General features: G+C 34.6%; 1 protein-coding gene across 1 annotated transcript in view; it reads left to right on the top strand.

Annotated features, from left to right (window-relative positions):
* The window catches only part of LOC134280002 (FH1/FH2 domain-containing protein 3-like), a 52,368-nt gene that overhangs the window by 32,407 nt on the left and 2,998 nt on the right, over nt 1–16,963 (top strand). Inside the window, 21 exon segments of the mRNA XM_062762404.1 lie at nt 1,942–2,009; nt 2,106–2,211; nt 3,998–4,092; nt 4,967–5,078; nt 6,372–6,466; nt 7,228–7,371; nt 7,479–7,540; nt 7,694–7,846; nt 8,043–8,233; nt 8,434–8,457; nt 9,096–9,338; nt 9,845–10,968; nt 12,280–12,435; nt 12,869–13,035; nt 13,229–13,247; nt 13,356–13,475; nt 13,569–13,730; nt 13,897–14,018; nt 14,272–14,539; nt 14,655–14,805; nt 14,923–15,084. Of these exon segments, the coding sequence (XP_062618388.1) occupies nt 1,942–2,009; nt 2,106–2,211; nt 3,998–4,092; nt 4,967–5,078; nt 6,372–6,466; nt 7,228–7,371; nt 7,479–7,540; nt 7,694–7,846; nt 8,043–8,233; nt 8,434–8,457; nt 9,096–9,338; nt 9,845–10,968; nt 12,280–12,435; nt 12,869–13,035; nt 13,229–13,247; nt 13,356–13,475; nt 13,569–13,730; nt 13,897–14,018; nt 14,272–14,539; nt 14,655–14,805; nt 14,923–15,084 (3,744 nt within the window).

Raw genomic sequence — 16,963 nt, 5'->3', positions numbered from 1 at the left:
GGATATACAATGTAGGTCGTTTACGCACTCGGTACAGCACAGATTTGGAAGATTATGACAAAATTCAGCATCAAAGGTTGTTAATCATGGAGTGGCTGGAAGGTAGTCATGAAAAAAATAGTTCTCAGGTATTTTACAGAGGTGATAAAATAAACACTGGACATGCATTCCTTCTAGCGCTAAAATATGGCTGTGTTGGAAAGGTTATTTGTTATTAGGTTCTTTGTAAAGCAAACTAATTATCAGATTACATGTGTTTGATATCAATCATAACATCAAATAAATAAAATAAATAAATTACTCTTTACAAAATGAACTACAATTCAGATAGTTTTTATAGTCTGTGTGTTGTACATTTCTACTATTGATTCTTACATTTATAATTTATTGTCTGAATGATGGGACATATTTACATTATTGGCATTTCCTTTGATTTGCTGGTTTGTGGTGAAAATTTGTGGGGTCTGTTTGAGGTCAAGATTCATCAATATTTGAGACAAACTGTGTGTATATTATGTACATTGATTCGTTATCTGCTTAAGAAGAGATAAAGAGGGATCAAATCTGTGTAAGGGTTTACCAGAAAGAGTGTATTCAGTTTATGAAAGGTTACAATGTTTATCCTGCAATTCAAGTCCTCAGGTCTTGTGGCAATTATATAAGGAAATGGGGAGAAATCTTTGATCAGTAATTGATGTAATGCTGATTGGCCCTCATAAGGTGATAAGATTTGGGGATTATAAGTAGTCAGGGGGGTACTTTAATCCTTTAAAGGTGGGAATATTCCTAGACAACAATGTTCCTTCAGCAATTTGTGGGTACTTGCTATATATTCTCTGCTGTTTACTGAGCGGTCATGTCTTGTAGGTTTCATATACCTATATGTTTACCTGGCAATGATGAAGTAGAAGATTGGCCTTAGTGCTATGTTTACTATTGGCTTTAAGTCACACTCTTATAGATAATTGTCAAGATCATCTGAAAATATTCAAATCACCCTGCTGTTGTTCAGACACAGGTAAGGTGTCACTCAATTTCTTACAGAGCTCCGGATTTATTTTGTGTATGATTTAATGCCCCATAGATTTCACATGCATATTACATCAGAGCACAAAAATAATCTCGTACTTAAGGATAATAGCAGTTCTGAGAGCAGTCAAAGAAACGTGCAGGTGTATGGAGATATACAGTGTAATAAAGTATATAAAAAGTATATTGAAGTTATGAGTCACTTCCTTTACTGAATGTTAGAACTAAGCTGGTGCCAGGAGAGAGGGGATTTATCTGTAATCCTCAGCCATTAACTGAATCTGCCATAGGAGTCTACTGAAAAAACATTATCATGTTTTTCTTTGAAAGAACTACACATACATCTACACCCCCAACAAGTTTCTAAAGTAAAAAAAAATCATTATAACCTTTCAATTACCTGGTAGTTTCTATATTTAAATAGAGCAATGAACTGAAATTCAAAGTACTTGTTGTGGTATATAATAAAATATTGCTGATATAGCTTTTTAGGTCACCTGAGGCACTCAGTTTTTCTGTGTCGTGTATGTGTGTCGTGAAACATTTGAACATTTTCACTTCTTCTCTGACCATAACCAATTTCAACCAAATTTGGTATACAGCATCTACACCCCCCCCCCCTGGGGCCTGACCAAGTTTCTAAAGTATAAAAAAAATCATTATAACCTTTCAATTACCTGGTAGTTTCTATATTTAAATAGAGCAATGAACTGAAATTCAAAGTACTTGTGGTATATAATAAAATATTGCTGATATAGCACTTTTTTTTTGTATTTACATGTATTTATTAGGGCAGCCCTTCCATTAAAAGCAATAACTAAATTTGTTTGACATTGTTTTGCAAAATATTAATGACAGACCACATTATTATTGTTTTTCTATTATATCAGTGTTGTTCTATTATATTTGTAGAAAAACTTCTGAATTCCCATGGAAGAGAACTTAGGCGTGCTTTGTTTTCATTAAAACAAATCTTTCAGGTAAAATTTAAACAATAAAAACACATCTCTTCCTATTTAATCAGTGCTTGTCTTTACTTTGTTCCTTGCTTACTGATCTTTGATTCCATATTGTAGGATGACAAGGACTTGGTCCATGAGTTTGTTAACAATGACGGCCTGGATTGCCTCATCAAGGTGGGATCTGAGGCGGACCAGAATTACCAGAACTACATACTCAGAGGTACGTATCAGAAATAAGCTACTAGAAAAGAATGTGTCAATGTTCAGGGGGAGGGGGGCAAGTAATTTCCTATAAAAATACAATAAAATGTGTATTTTGCACTCATCTCACTGGGTTCTCATATCAAGTTAAGTGTTAACCCAAACGTATTGCCTGTTTGAGGATGACATCATCTAAATAGTGAAAATTCAGAGATAGTATATGCACAACATTAGGGGTGCACAATTGCATGGTTTAGAATGGAAGTGCATTTTTCTCTTAGTTACTCTGATCTACTTATGAAAAGAATAACATTTATGATGATTTTTCTCTTGCATGGTTTAGAATGGAAGTGCATTTTTCTCTTAGTTACTCTGATCTACTTATGACTCTCTAGTAAGCATTGCTAAGTGTATAATTATGATAAGCAGTAGTGCCTCTTTGCAAAATTGTGAATTTCATGGCCTCTGGTTTAATAAAAGGGTTTTTTTTTTGGGGGGGGGTTTTTCTATTATATCAGTGTTGTTCTATTATATTTGTAGAAAAACTTCTGAATAAAGAGAACTTAGGCTAGTGGGGGTATATGAAATGAGGCAGAACTAGCAGATCAATAAGTAACTGTGTTAATGAGGAAGGGTTTTACATTAGCTTGTCTATGAGCAGATCCTTCAAAATTAACATACATTAAAGATTTCTCACAAGCAGTAGTTAACACTTGCTGTGCAAACCTAATAAAATTACCTTGAAATCAATATTTGCTTAAAATGTCACAAAACCGAATTTACCTTGAGAATTCATAATAAAAAGGGATGCATCACAATTGGAAGTTTATATGCTAAGTATTATACATGTACCACCTGACGAGAATTAAATTGTAAACCCAGTAAAAAGCTGTTGTATGCATGTATAGGTATCAAACAGTAGTGAACAAACACTGACAGCAAAAGATAAAAGAAATTTACAAGTTTATTTTAGGGATTTCTATGTTGGTTTAATGCACAGGGCTCTGCAAGGGGGTTCAAATAAGTGTTGCAAATGTAAAAGAGATTTAAGTAAACAGAGGGCTTTTATTAGGGGAATTTGTTAAAGGAAAATGCCCTGCTCGGGTCGGAACTATTTACTCTTGACTTAAGTCCATACCTTTATAATGAAGTATGCTTTGTTAGTCTTTAAATCGACTAGCCTAATGTTTAGAATTTCAGACAAAGATTTCTCCTCACAGCTCTATTTACAGATTATTGTACATTGTGATTCAAACAAAAACAAAATACATTCTAGCCTAAAATCATGACCTAGATTAAAGTACTTCATGGCAGTAAATAGTCCTTATATATTTAGATCTTTAAGGTAATGAAGGATAATATTGACAACATTAATGAAAAGAATGTATCTTGACATCTAAATGTTGAAAGCAAGCACTGGTGTTTCAAACTGCCAAATCTTTTGTGTCATTTAAAGGGGTTCACTAGATCTAAGTATATTGAGGAAGTATAACAATATTTTTATTTAAGAATTATAATGGTGACAGTTGACTTCTCATGGCAGATGTTTTGTTACCTGTGAGAAAGTGAAACCAGTGTTGCACACTTTGTGGGAAAAACAGAAAACACATATATTGCATTTAGGCTAAAAATATTTATGATCTATCTTGCTTGTGCATTCAAATGAATCATTATAAAAACAAAACACAGCTGTATGCAAGATTGCAAGTATAGATTAGTTGTTTAGAGGATATGCATAATGCAATTATTCCATTATTCATCTCTGTCCAATTAAGTCATTATATTTGCATTCGTTGTCGTTTCAGCTCTGGGACAAGTCATGCTGTATGTGGATGGGATGAATGGTGTGATAAACCACCCAGCTACCATACAATGGTTGTACTCGCTTCTGTCATCCAAGGTGAGATTACTACGGGTGATAAACCACCCGGCTACCATGCAATGGTTGTACTCGCTTCTGTCGTCCAGGGTGAGATTACCATGCACCATGTTCAACTGTACCTGCAAGGGACATTACAGATAGTGTTGCAAAAACAACATCACATTTATTTTGAAGTTTTATCAGTTTGAAATTCAGACATAATTAAAATTTTTGAATGAACCAATTAATGAAATGTAGCCAGCAATTATAATCCAATTTTGTCTCTTGAATAAGAAAATTAACTTATTCATCAGTCCTTTTCACAGTGCATTCATTTTATCTTGCAGGACAAATACAGTATAAGATAATAATTCATCAAAATATTTTAAAGATATTGTCACTATGAGAAATTGTGGAAAATACAAAAACCTTCCTTGTTAATGGGTCTTTCAAAATTATTTTTCATTGTTGTGTAGTAAACTGTAAGTATATTGCGTGGTTGTGGTTTGTTTGTAAGTAGAACCTTACTTTTGAAGTTTGTGTGTACTGGTTCAACTTCTGGAAACTCAAGTCTTTTTCTGTTATGGTCAGTTTACTCAGATATGTCTCCATATGACAAATATCAAGGGTTAACAGAAATGAAACCAAACCACAAACAAAAATAGAAAATTCCTCTCAACTTCATCACATTTAAAAGATACACCCTTCATTCAAAATTTGATTATTACTGGTCTTAGTGTTCCCCAAGGTTGGACTTTTTTTTCTTTGTTCTTGCACACAGTCATTAAATTTGATGCCAATATTGATTAAGTTCTGAGGAAAGTTGAAGCTTTTACACAAAGGAATAAGTTGTGCTATTTGATGATTGTTCTTTAGACATAAGAATATAATAACAGATGATACTGTCTTTCAGTTTCGTCTGGTTGTAAAGACTTCTCTGAAGTTATTATTAGTGTTTGTGGAATATACAGAGTCCAACACAGAGATTCTCATCTCAGCGGTCAATGCTGTGGACACCAAACGAGGTAAAGTGGACACTTACTTTTATCTCAGTAATAAGCTGGAAAGAGAATGTAATGACAAGGAGGTAGTAATTGTTTCTCCTTACCCTAATAGATATCTCTGTAGGCAGCTTTGACACTTAAATAAATTCTTGCTTTCTGTTTAAATAGCTTTCATTTTCTTGGAGATTTCATTTTTAATTTTTTTTTTTTTTTGGTAGTGTAAAAATGATTTTTTGATGAAAGTCATTCACATTTTATGTAGAACTGTAAATATGGATTGTCTAGTGCAAGCATTACCCGGTAATTAATACCGTACTTGAAAGCATTGGATTAACCATGACTTTCAATATAATACATGATCCATTCTCTATTCCCAAATAAAGTAAAAAATGTTACCCAATTGTCTTTTCTACTTTTCTCTTATTTAAGAAAAGAAATAAATCATGTCATTATTAAATAGTGCATGTAATGCAATGAATTATTGCTAATTATGAACTACAGGAAATCATGAATTGATATATACATAAAATCTGAACTCCCCTGTTAAAAGTACAAAATGAACGAGCAGAATTGTTCATTGACACTGTAGATTTGCGTGTTGGACAACCATAAACAGTGTCAGGTTCTGTGTTAGTATGTTGAAGAGTAGCTCAGGCCGGGACTCGGTACACATATCCAGTGTTTGACCTTCAGGTCAATTTCACGGCTCATTGAAAACAGGTTACAGATTAAGATAATAATCATGCACCTTACAAAAGGAACCTTGAGATGTTGATTTGACATGATGTTGATAACGGTATTGTGTTCCTTTTTAAATTTTTTTCCCAGGAATTTAAAAAAAATGCTCAATTAGAGCAAATTACGAAATGGAAATATTTTTTTATACAGTTCAAAGAATATAGGCCTGCTAACTCATAATGTTATTCATAGTGTAACTATGAGCCTCAAGCACCTTTATATTATTGTTGAATTGTATAAATAGGCAATAAAGTAAGTGATAAATTGGCACTAAAATAACTATAATAAAAATTGTGAAATTAGTCAAGTTTAAAGTGATATTAGAAGTGAGAAAAGATACAAAGAAAGATAACTCTTTCACAGCCTAAACGTGAATCTTTGAGATTAAAAAAAAATCACTATCAGCTCGCAAATACTCTATGTTGCCCTTGAAATGATAATCTGAATGATATTGGTAAAGCTTGACAGTTTACATGAAAACAATTAAGATACACATGTGTATAGCATTATGATATTTTCAGTATGATATTGCCCATTTTTCATGAGTGTGTGCTACATTTTGTGTTTTATTATCAGGTGTAAAGCTTTGGTCCAACATAATGGGGATCCTGGATGAAAAAGAGGGAGGAGACACTGAACTCTTGACCTATGCCATGACCCTTGTCAACAAGGTCAGTCTAACATAAGACACATTAATAAGATGAAAGAAAAATACCAAATGATAGGGAAAAAAATCAGTTATAGCGAGCACAGCGAGGGCGTGAGAAGCGCCACTCGGGTAGCGAGCTCAATAGAATAACGAATGGAGGAAATTTGCTTAGAAATCTGCACATTGTTCCAAGAAATTTTTATCTCACCGCGTGAAAAAATTCCAAACTCCTAATAATCCTTTGCGGTACATAGCAACATGGTGGCTAAAGCATAGCAACAACTTACTTGAAAAAAAATTACAAACAACGATTTAATGCAATCTCCATGCCACAAAACTATCATTTGCGTTCTAAGTCAACAGGACATTTTTTTTTTACGTCATACTTTCGTCACTTAAATGACTGAGGTATTTCCGATTTTGTCGAAAACTACCAAAAATTCGAAATCTTGATCCCGAAGCCTGGGAAGTGATTTCTTTTTAAGCTTTTCTTCCTTTTTTTATAATAAACTGAGGATAGGCAGTGCAAGTAAAAGCTGTGTAAAGGTTTTTGATAGTAAATAACTGCGCTCGCCCCAACGGTCGCACCATAGAACATATTATGAGATTATCATATGATTACAACTGCGATCTTAGAATATCTTAGCAAACCAAAATTTCAACAACTTTTCTTAGAATATTTGCTGCCTTGAACAATGGAACCCCCTCCCCTACCCTATTTACTTACTTCAGTATTTATTGTTATTCCAAACTGGCTAAATACTTAATTAAAACATTGTTTAGGTTCTAAATGCCATCCCAGACCAGGACACATTCTACGATGTCACGGATGCCTTTGAGGAGCTGGGAATGGAAAGAGTCACACAGAGACAAATGAACAAAAATGGAGCCGACCTTGACCTTCTGTCACAGTTCCAGATCTACGAGGTAACATTGATGTCAGAAAAGTAAAGTAACAATGAAGAAATGATATTCACAAGCATGAATTAATCAGAAAAGCATACTGACTGAAAAAGACATGTTTGATCTTTTAGGCTGCTTTGAAAGCTGAGGATGGAGAAGAAGATGGGAATCAGTCTCAAGTCGAAAACCTCAGGTAAGACACCTACCTCTTGACTCATTCTTGGAGAGAAAATTTGTCAAATTTTTTTTACTCAAATTTTAACAATGTAAAAAAACTTCATTATACATGTATATGCTATTTAATAAAAGGGATGAAAATGATTATAAACACACAATATTTTTTTAGGAGAACACCAAGAATAAAAGCAGAGGGAGAAATGGGTAGAAAGAGTCGGCGATATTCTCTAGGTACAGGTCCTAACAGACTAGCCAAATCAAGAAGTGTGCCAGAACTCCAACCTGCTGAAGAATACAAACTTAGAAAAGAAAAACAGAAAGAGTGTGTATTCTTATTTTCATTATATGCCTTCTTTTACTATGAATGATAAATTTGAAATTCTAAAGTGTTATCAATACTATTTGAAATGATCCAAGTGCATACGTTTTTAATTCTTTCATAATTTATAGAAAATCATTTCAGACTAGGGTATATTTTACCCTGTATTGAACGTTAATTTGGAGCTAACATTTTACAGGAGATGCCAGCTTGTCCCAGAGGAACATGAACAACACGACCAGCTTCCAGACCAGCAGCTGAGGATGAAGAAGTTTGAGGAGCTCCAACAGAACATGGAGGAAGTACGGCCCCCTGACAAATTACTTTCCCCATCCCAGGAGCAGGTCAGCGGTTCAGCAGAGAAAGACCCCGCGTGTCGCCAGTCTTCGTGTAAGTCTGTGGACTGCCGTGTCAGTGTAATGAATGTTGTGGAAACTGAACCCGATCTAAATCACTTCTGGAAATATAGTCTCTCTCTGTATACACACTACAAAGTCACGTTCCCAGTCTTATTTTCAGTGTTGAAGTAGATCTTTGTTTTTAGTTGATTAGTGTTATGCATGGTTTATTTTGTGAATGTCTGTTTTTAGACCCAGCATTTGAAGTCAACACTAGTAAGTAAACTTGGGTTTTCACAGCTTTCCAAGTGTTCATCACAAATGTCATCTGAGCCTTGAATCACTTTTGATGACAGAACAAGTCTTTTTATTATTGCACTGCTTTAGTTTTCTGTTTGATATATAAAACATGTTGTGATATATTTTGGGATGTGGCCTCAAGTGGGAGGGGGGGGGAGGGTCAGAAGTATTCCCTTACATAGCAAAATCAAACAGAAAACTAGAATTATCTAACTTTGCTTGGATCCTTTATTCTTGCTTTCAGTTAATAATGCAGAGCAGAAAAAATATATTCTTCCAAAATATCCCACCCCTTGTATTCCATATCACAAATGCATCTTATATTGTTCTTTGTCTTGCAAGTGTAGAAGTACATTCTTATTTCTGGTGAAATGTGTTTTGCTAGTCAAGGGTGTATTTTATTATTGTATTTCAGATTAATTGGGAAGCAAATTATGTACACATATTATTAAATTTTTATACCCCACAAGTTTCTGCCCTGCACAGTCATAGGTGGCATGAAAACTTTTGAATTTTCAATTGAAACATTTGGATTGTTTTTGGATTTATGGCCTCAGTTTGATTTTTATTTGCTGTGAACTTTGACCTACTAACCACGCATGTCCTCCCAACAGATGTTCCAAGGACTCGTCAGCAACGTAGAGAGCGCCAGCGTTCCTTTCTCAAGGAACAGGAAATGGAGCGAGCACGGCAACGTGTCTCAGACCGTTACCATGACATTGAACATGACCGTGCTTCTGTGGCCAGCACTTCCAGCACGGGGTCGTGTGATAGTAACTCACACCCTGTGGAGATTGAGTCTAAATACTCGTCACTGAGCTCACTCAGTGATGTAGAAACAAATGACCATTCAAGGGGTAAGAGTGTAGAGAATGTAGAAATAGAAGACATAGACTTAGTGTTTATAGTGATCAAAAGTAGAGAATAGCTAGTGTTTTATCTTGCAAGACAAAAATAGGATTATAATCATGAACTTTATATTTGTATATGAGTACATGTATACCAATTTGATTAAAAAGAGACAGAATTATATGCACAAAATTTCTATTTTATTTCACAATAATAAATCTAAATAACATTATACCTGTATATATTTCTTAATATCCCCTTTTATTATACTGGGATACTTTTTATAATATGGATAAGCATGCATTGACAATTTATTCCTACTCTGCATGATCTGAAATACTTGTATTCCAAGACCAATATTTTCAGAGCAATATTGAAGAGAGTTGTAAAATATTTTAATTGATATTCACCTAATGTTTCTATTCAAGCCAATTAAAATATTATAAAACTAATCAAATATTTTTTAAGACTTAAACTATATTTCAGTCACTTACTGTAAATTGTTTATTTTTAGTTCATGACAAAAGACGAGGACAACAGAAGCCTTTATTACAACCACAGAAACCTGAGGACACAATCTCTAAAGAATCTGGCTACAACAGCAATGATGAAGCATCTCACGGTCAACAAAACAATCTGGACTCTAGAAATAACGAGATCAATGACACACTCAATCAGAACCAGAATGGAATGTTGGAGGAGAACAGTCTGCCACAGGACATGTCCAGTAACAGTCGCTGGCTGATGTACATGAAGAAACAGAAGGAGAAAGAACAGGAGGAGGAAGAGGTCCCCGAGCCAGGGGTCCTCAAAAGACACCCCTCCATCAGGGGAGACACAAGCCTCACCCAGAGAAAGGAAAATCTGGAGCAGGGACTCATAGGAAATTCTCTTATGCCCCCCAAACCCATAGAGACTATTGAAGAAAAAGATAACAGACTCAAAGATCATATTGACAAATTCTCCAGTGGACCAGGTGTATCTGAGTCAAAGGAGAAACAGGCCCCTGTAGGAGATAAGTCAGGGTTAATCAGTCGTGCCAAAGAGGGTCTTCAACAACAAACAACTGTGAAAAAGCCAGAACCAGCTGTACCAGTTGAAGTGAAAAAGACAGAAAGTGACATACAGTGGGATAAATTATTACAAAAGTTGCACAGACCTTTGAAAATTAAGGATGTTGATTTTACTGATCTCAAGGACTCTGAGGATGAGGATGTGTTTTGTCCTCCTAAAGTGGCATTTAATCCAGCTCTGGGTCCTCCTCCTCCCCCAGGGATACCAGGGATGGTACCCCCACCTCCCCCACCCCCCATGGGTGGGATACCCCCACCCCCTCCACCCCCCTTTGGAGCTCCTCCTCCACCACCTCCACCACTGGGAGGAATTCCTCCCCCTCCCCCACCTCCTGGTTTGTCACCAGTGCAGAACCTACCAAAGGTTAACCTTCCACCAGCTCCAGGAGCAAATCTGAAGAAAGTGAAAAAGACAATAAAACTTCACTGGAGAACTGTTCAGGCAGAAGCTCCACATCCTTCTACCAAAGGAGAAACGATCTGGAAAGACATTGTGAATGTGAAGGTGGATCCAGATAAACTAGAGCACCTGTTTGAGACCAGGAGCAGTGAAATCAACAAAAAGGTCAGTTTTATAATGATAGAGGTGTGCGCCAGGGAACACCGCTCAGTCTTTGTTGTTTTGCATTAATCACATACATATACATGTACTGTAATCAGAAAAAAGTAGATATTAATTGAAATAATGAAATTTACAATTTTAATGTACATATTCCATTCTTAAGAAAGAATATCGACAAAAATTTTGCAAGATCATTTTAAAGAATGTATAAAATTTGCATAATTATTAGATGTTGTTTACTAATTTGTAGACTAAATTTCAACTTATAATAATGAAATGATTAGATGTATTATTAACAAATCTTGCAATATACAAGAAACGATAAATGATAAAAAGGTTTTTGAAAGGATCGGGTCTCATACTAGTATCACTCTTGTGTGAAGCTTTGAATATTTTGCTGTACATGCACTGATGTTGGATTTTATTGTCTTTCTATTTCATGCTGTGCTAACTCATCGCTGACACACATTCCATGGTTCTGTAATGTTGTTGGCTAATTGTGCATGTGTATTGCCGTGTTTGTAAAACACGAACAGGAGTCGGTAAGGAAAAAAAACAAGAATTAAGTACAATTCTTAAAAATTATTTCCCATAATATTCTGTAGAGCTCATTAATCAATCTGTGATGCTCAGTGTTCTACAAAATAGCACTATCATATGGTGTTGGGATCCCCTCACTGGAAATGTTCCTATCCAATGTTTTCACAAGGCCTTGTTCCTTGTTTTATATGTTTCATATACTCTAAAATTGATATATTTTTTAATATCATAAATGCTATACTTACCCAAACATCTTTCATAACACTCATACTGCTTGTATTTTCAATCTTTGTATTACTAATAAAGTTCTGTTAAAAAATACTAATCATTAAACTTACAACTCTTACTGATACTTTACTGTCAGATTAATGAAATATTAGTATATTTCACTCATTCTCTTATGTACCAGTGTAGAGACCTCCTCCAGTGCCCTCTTTGTTAAATATCACTGTAATTATTCTCAGTCCTCAGCACTTTATGTTATATAGACAAAGCTGTACCTTATTGCCTTATCTTTAAGCACCTCTCCATATTACTGTTTCTCAGCAGTTAATTCTCATAATCTACCTGTACTTTCAAATATTTATAAGCCTCCTCTAATTTCTGTTAATGTTTTCTGCATTTAAAAATATTATTCAGAAAGTTGTCAACAAAAGTTCCACTGAATCTAAATCATAAATAATGGTAAAGCTTTAATGTATATTAACTGAAACTTATTTTCTGAATGTTTTTTAAATTTTGATAAACTAGTAATTCAATTTTAAATAATTTTAGCGTCAGGAAACAACAGGCAAGAAAGAGATTACGGTGCTGGATGCCAAACGGTCCAACGCTATAAACATTGGTCTCACCGTGCTACCGCCCCCCAGAACCATCAAGGCGGCCATTTTGAAAATGGATAATGCCATAATGAACAGGGAAGGCATAGAGGTAATAGGAGCATGTTGTTATTTAAAAAAAAATTTGAGTAGATATACATTAATTTGTACCTCATTTGTTAGAAAAAAGGAAAATTATTTCATTATTTTCCTGAATATATATAACACTGGTTTCCTTTTCAGAAAATTCTGATTCCAACAGCGGAGGAGAAGACAAACATTTTGGAGGCGCAGATGGCTACTATCCCGTTAGTATTGCAGGCCCGACTTCTCTTTGGCTATTTAAACTTGACTATGAAACTATAGAAACTGTAAGCTCATTTTTGAAACAGTATTAAGAGGCAGTCCACCGAAAAACCAGGCAGTTGAGTAGATATACATTAATTTGTACCTCATTTGTCGACACAAACAGAAAATTTCATAGGTGAAAAAAGGAAAATTATTTCATTATTTTCCTGAATATATAACACTGGTTTCCTTTTCAGAAAATTCTCACTGGAATGATTCCAACAGCGGAGGAGAAGACAAACATTTTGGAGGCGCAGATGGCTAACCCAGATATCCCGTTAGGAACCGCTGAGCAGTTCCTTCTCACTCTGTCCTCAATCAGCGAGTTGCAGGCCCGACTCTCTCTTTGGCTATTTAAACTTGACTATGAAACTAAAAAAATATTTTATTAAAAAAGTGAAAAATAAGATTTAAAAAATATTTATTGCAGGCCCGACTCTCTCTTTGGCTATTTAAACTTGAAGTATTGTTTTTTTAATACCGAAAAGTAAACAGATTTTACATGATTGTAATCATGTACGTAAAAGACATTAGTATTTTAAATAAATTGTACAAACATATGAAACTATAGAAACTGTAAGCTCATTTTTGAAACAGTATTAAGTTCATAATGTTGAAAAAGGAATATTTGTTGTTAAGGATTGCTGTCTGCAAAGAACATGATAATTTTTTCTTTTCTTGCAGGAAATATCTGATCCACTCTGTGATTTGAAAAAAGGCATTGATGAACTGAAAAAGAATAAAACATTTAAATGTATTTTGTCTGTGATATTAACAATTGGAAACTTCCTCAATGGTGCTCAGGTGAGTCTTCTTTTGTTTTAGTACAATGTTTAGTATGATGTACTTCTACCTTTATGTAAAAAAAAATCTAAATTTATGTTCATATATTTTCAGGCCAGGGGATTCAGTATTGAATACTTGGCAAAAATTCCAGAAGTTAAGGATACTGTTCACAAACACTCGTTACTCCATCATTTGTGTGCCATCATCATAGAACAATACCCTGACACAACAGATCTGTATTCCGAGATAGGGGCACTGGCTCGCTGTTCTAGGGTACGTAATCCCTGTCTGACTCAACATACCTGTAGTTGTAGATACAAGCACTTTTGTGCAATTCAATGATATGTAACCATTCTACAGCTTGTCAGATCCATGATTTGATTTTGGTCCTTCTAAGGATGCTTTATCCATCTCTAACCTAATCTTGTTTATTTTACAGGTGGATTGGGATGAGTTGGAGCGCAAGCTGGAGAAGTTAAAGGGAGACTGTAAGGCATCCTGGGATCACTTACGTGCAATAGCTAAACACGAGGGCGGATCTACCTCCAACCTCAAGTCAAAGTATGTCTACAAAGTTTGGAATATGTGCAAGATCTGTATTATGTACAGTAGCTAAAAACAAGAGAAGCTAATGTCAATGTCTCATTGATGATGGTCTCTAAAACATCTTTTGAAACTTTTCCAATTTATTTTTGATAAATAGATTGTATTATGTATGTGTTTTAGCTAAGTTGAAAATGACTGCTTTTCAAAATTTGCTAAAAAAAATTATTAAATTCTATGTGTGAATCTAATATTAAATAATTTTGAAAAGGTTATCTGAGTTCCTGGCTGATGCAGCACAGAGGATTATGATTCTAGAGATTGTGTCCAGGCGGGTGATCAATCGCTATCATAAACTGCTCCTATACATGGGAATTCCTGTACATTTTGCTAAAGACATGAAAGTGAACTCATTTTGTAAAATTGTGAGTGAATTTGCACTGGAATACAGAACAACTAGAGAGAAAGTCTTGCAGCAGCTGGCAAAGAAGGCAAATCAGAGAGAAAGAAAGAAGACCAGGGGGAAAATGATTGTAGATGTATGTTGAGGAGAAATGCACACTTTTTTGGTGTTAATATTTGAAGTGGATGATTGAAAAGAAAATAATTTTGATAATTTATCAGATACAGTTCAATTTTTTTGTGTTTTTCTAGACGGCGAACTTTTCACGAAGTCGGTCTAGGGACGACGGGAACATTAGTGAGGACCACGCTAACTTACACAAACTTCTGTCCAATGGGTACACGAGTTGTGATGATCGGGGTCTCCCCGGGCTCAAAAGTCGCAGTCGAAGATCAGGACCACGTAAGGAATTATCACTGATTTCCATCATGTCAATTGTAAAAAAATGAACTGGGGGCAAAATTTTAAATGGTTAGATTTTACTTTGTAAAATAAAAATGTCTTGGTTGTTTTTAACAGTTGACTCCAAGTTTTCGTCGTCTCGAGGATGTGTTACGACAGACTCGGAGATGTACGACACTGGAGATGACGAGATTTTAGAGGCGTGTGTGAGAACAGCCACCGCAGCATCAAGTAGAGCCCCAAGGGAGAGAAAACGAGCAAGCAGACATCGAAAATCTTGTATGTACATGTATCAGATTTCAAGCATTAATTCTCAAATTCATTCATTAATTTGTATAATTGTAGAATGTCTGAAATATTCTTGTATCGAATGGATGCAAAAATAACACTTAATATTTTTAACAAATAAATGCCTGAAAATCTGTCAATCTGTAGAAAAGAAATCAGTTACTACATTAGGTCTTGAATATCGTCATGAAATTTGCCTCTATAATTCCAGCCGTTCCAGTTTTAGACCCCCGACTTTTAGAAATGTATTAAGTGTCCTGCTCAGGTAAAGATTGCCCCTTCAGTGCCCCTGACTTAAGTTATGAGGTCAGATAGGCTTCGAGTGCAGTGTTCAGAGAAGTACTCTTCATCTTCATGAAATTATGCTTAAAAATTAAAAATTTATCTTTCCTAAAAATTATGTGATACACATTAATGCAGAAGGGGCTATTATATATTTTGGTACATTAAATTTATGCAAAGTTCATGAATGATGAAGAAGGACTTGAAATTTTCCAAGTGATTTTATTATTTCTTTTTATTGCATTATTGATTGACTTGAGAGTCGGAATGAAAACTTCAAACAACCTTTACTGCCTGTTAGTTTCCCTTTCAGAAAAGCTGTGTTATTTTCAATATGTTTACAATTTCATTAACCATTGATGGCTATGCAGCCGTTATAATAAAAAATGACCAATTTACCTTCAACTAAATCTTGTTTAACACAGCCGAATGGAGCGATTTGCTGTCTGAAATTGTCAACAGCAATTTGTACCGAACTCGCACTTCAAAGGAGGAGGATCAATAAGTAAAATCCCTTTAATTCATTTTTGCATACTCAGGAGCAGGAAAATTAACTTAAATAAAATAACAACTTAAGTGCTTTCTAATAAGAGAGAAATACTGCTTTTTAAAGAATATTGAGAAAATAAAATTCAACTGCAGTACCAAATTAAGCAAATATGAATAAATTTCTATAGATACCTTGACTTAGTGGTATCCTTTAGGAATCCCAGCAAAAAAAAAAATATTGTATTGCTTTATTAAATTCCAAGACTACTTTGAGTCTGCTTTTTCATGTGCCTGAACAGTTCAGTTGATGAGGTGGTCTGCTTTTATCCACAAGCCAATATACATGACAGAGCCTTTTTCACGTGCATGAAATTTTACCACAACGTAGATTTTTATTAAAAAAAAAATCAACATTCTATCTAAACTATCAGTTTTAATTTACGAAAAAAAAAGAATTTAACTTGTATCACATGAGTTGAAAATACAATATATATCATTATATGTAAATACAGTCTTTCATGGTTAAATAGATGATTTTATTTTATATACACAACAAAAGCCTCTTAATATTTATTTATGCTAACTGTAAGCTGCACCTTCTGCATCTTAACCAGACTGAAGGATAACAGGATACACTGCATGTTGATTAGAGATTTAGTCAATGAATACCACATAGAAGAACCACAGATCGTGGTAGATTCTACTAATCTGTACTATCATGTTCATTTGATCATTTTATCATACGGTGATAACAAAAAAAAAAATCATATTTGATCTGAATTTTTAAGAAGTTAGTTTTGAACATGAGTATGACATATGTCTCGTTCATTAGGGATAGAGTAGGTAATCATTACCTGATATTATCCTATAGTAACGTTTACTGTCATTGGCTTTGTTTCAGTTTGGGATAGTGACACTGAACACGTTTAGGTAATCTCATCGTCACTGCCAGCTGTCTGCTCATGCTCAGTTTAAATCAACGTTTCTGTGTTCCGTTATTTCAAATGTATTGATGCTTTCAGTGAGCTGGTTTGATTTTTTATTTTGTAGTTGTATTAGTATTTTAAAAGTCATGATTTAATGTCTAGTCATTGTAGTT

This window comes from Saccostrea cucullata, unplaced genomic scaffold (genome assembly GCF_032062105.1).
Source record: "Saccostrea cucullata isolate Sc308-1 unplaced genomic scaffold, CSIRO_AGI_Scuc_v1 ctg152, whole genome shotgun sequence".
Classification (NCBI taxonomy): Eukaryota; Metazoa; Mollusca; class Bivalvia; order Ostreida; family Ostreidae; genus Saccostrea; species Saccostrea cuccullata.
Note: the sequence above shows the minus strand (reverse complement) of the source record. Positions and strands in the feature narration are given on the sequence as shown.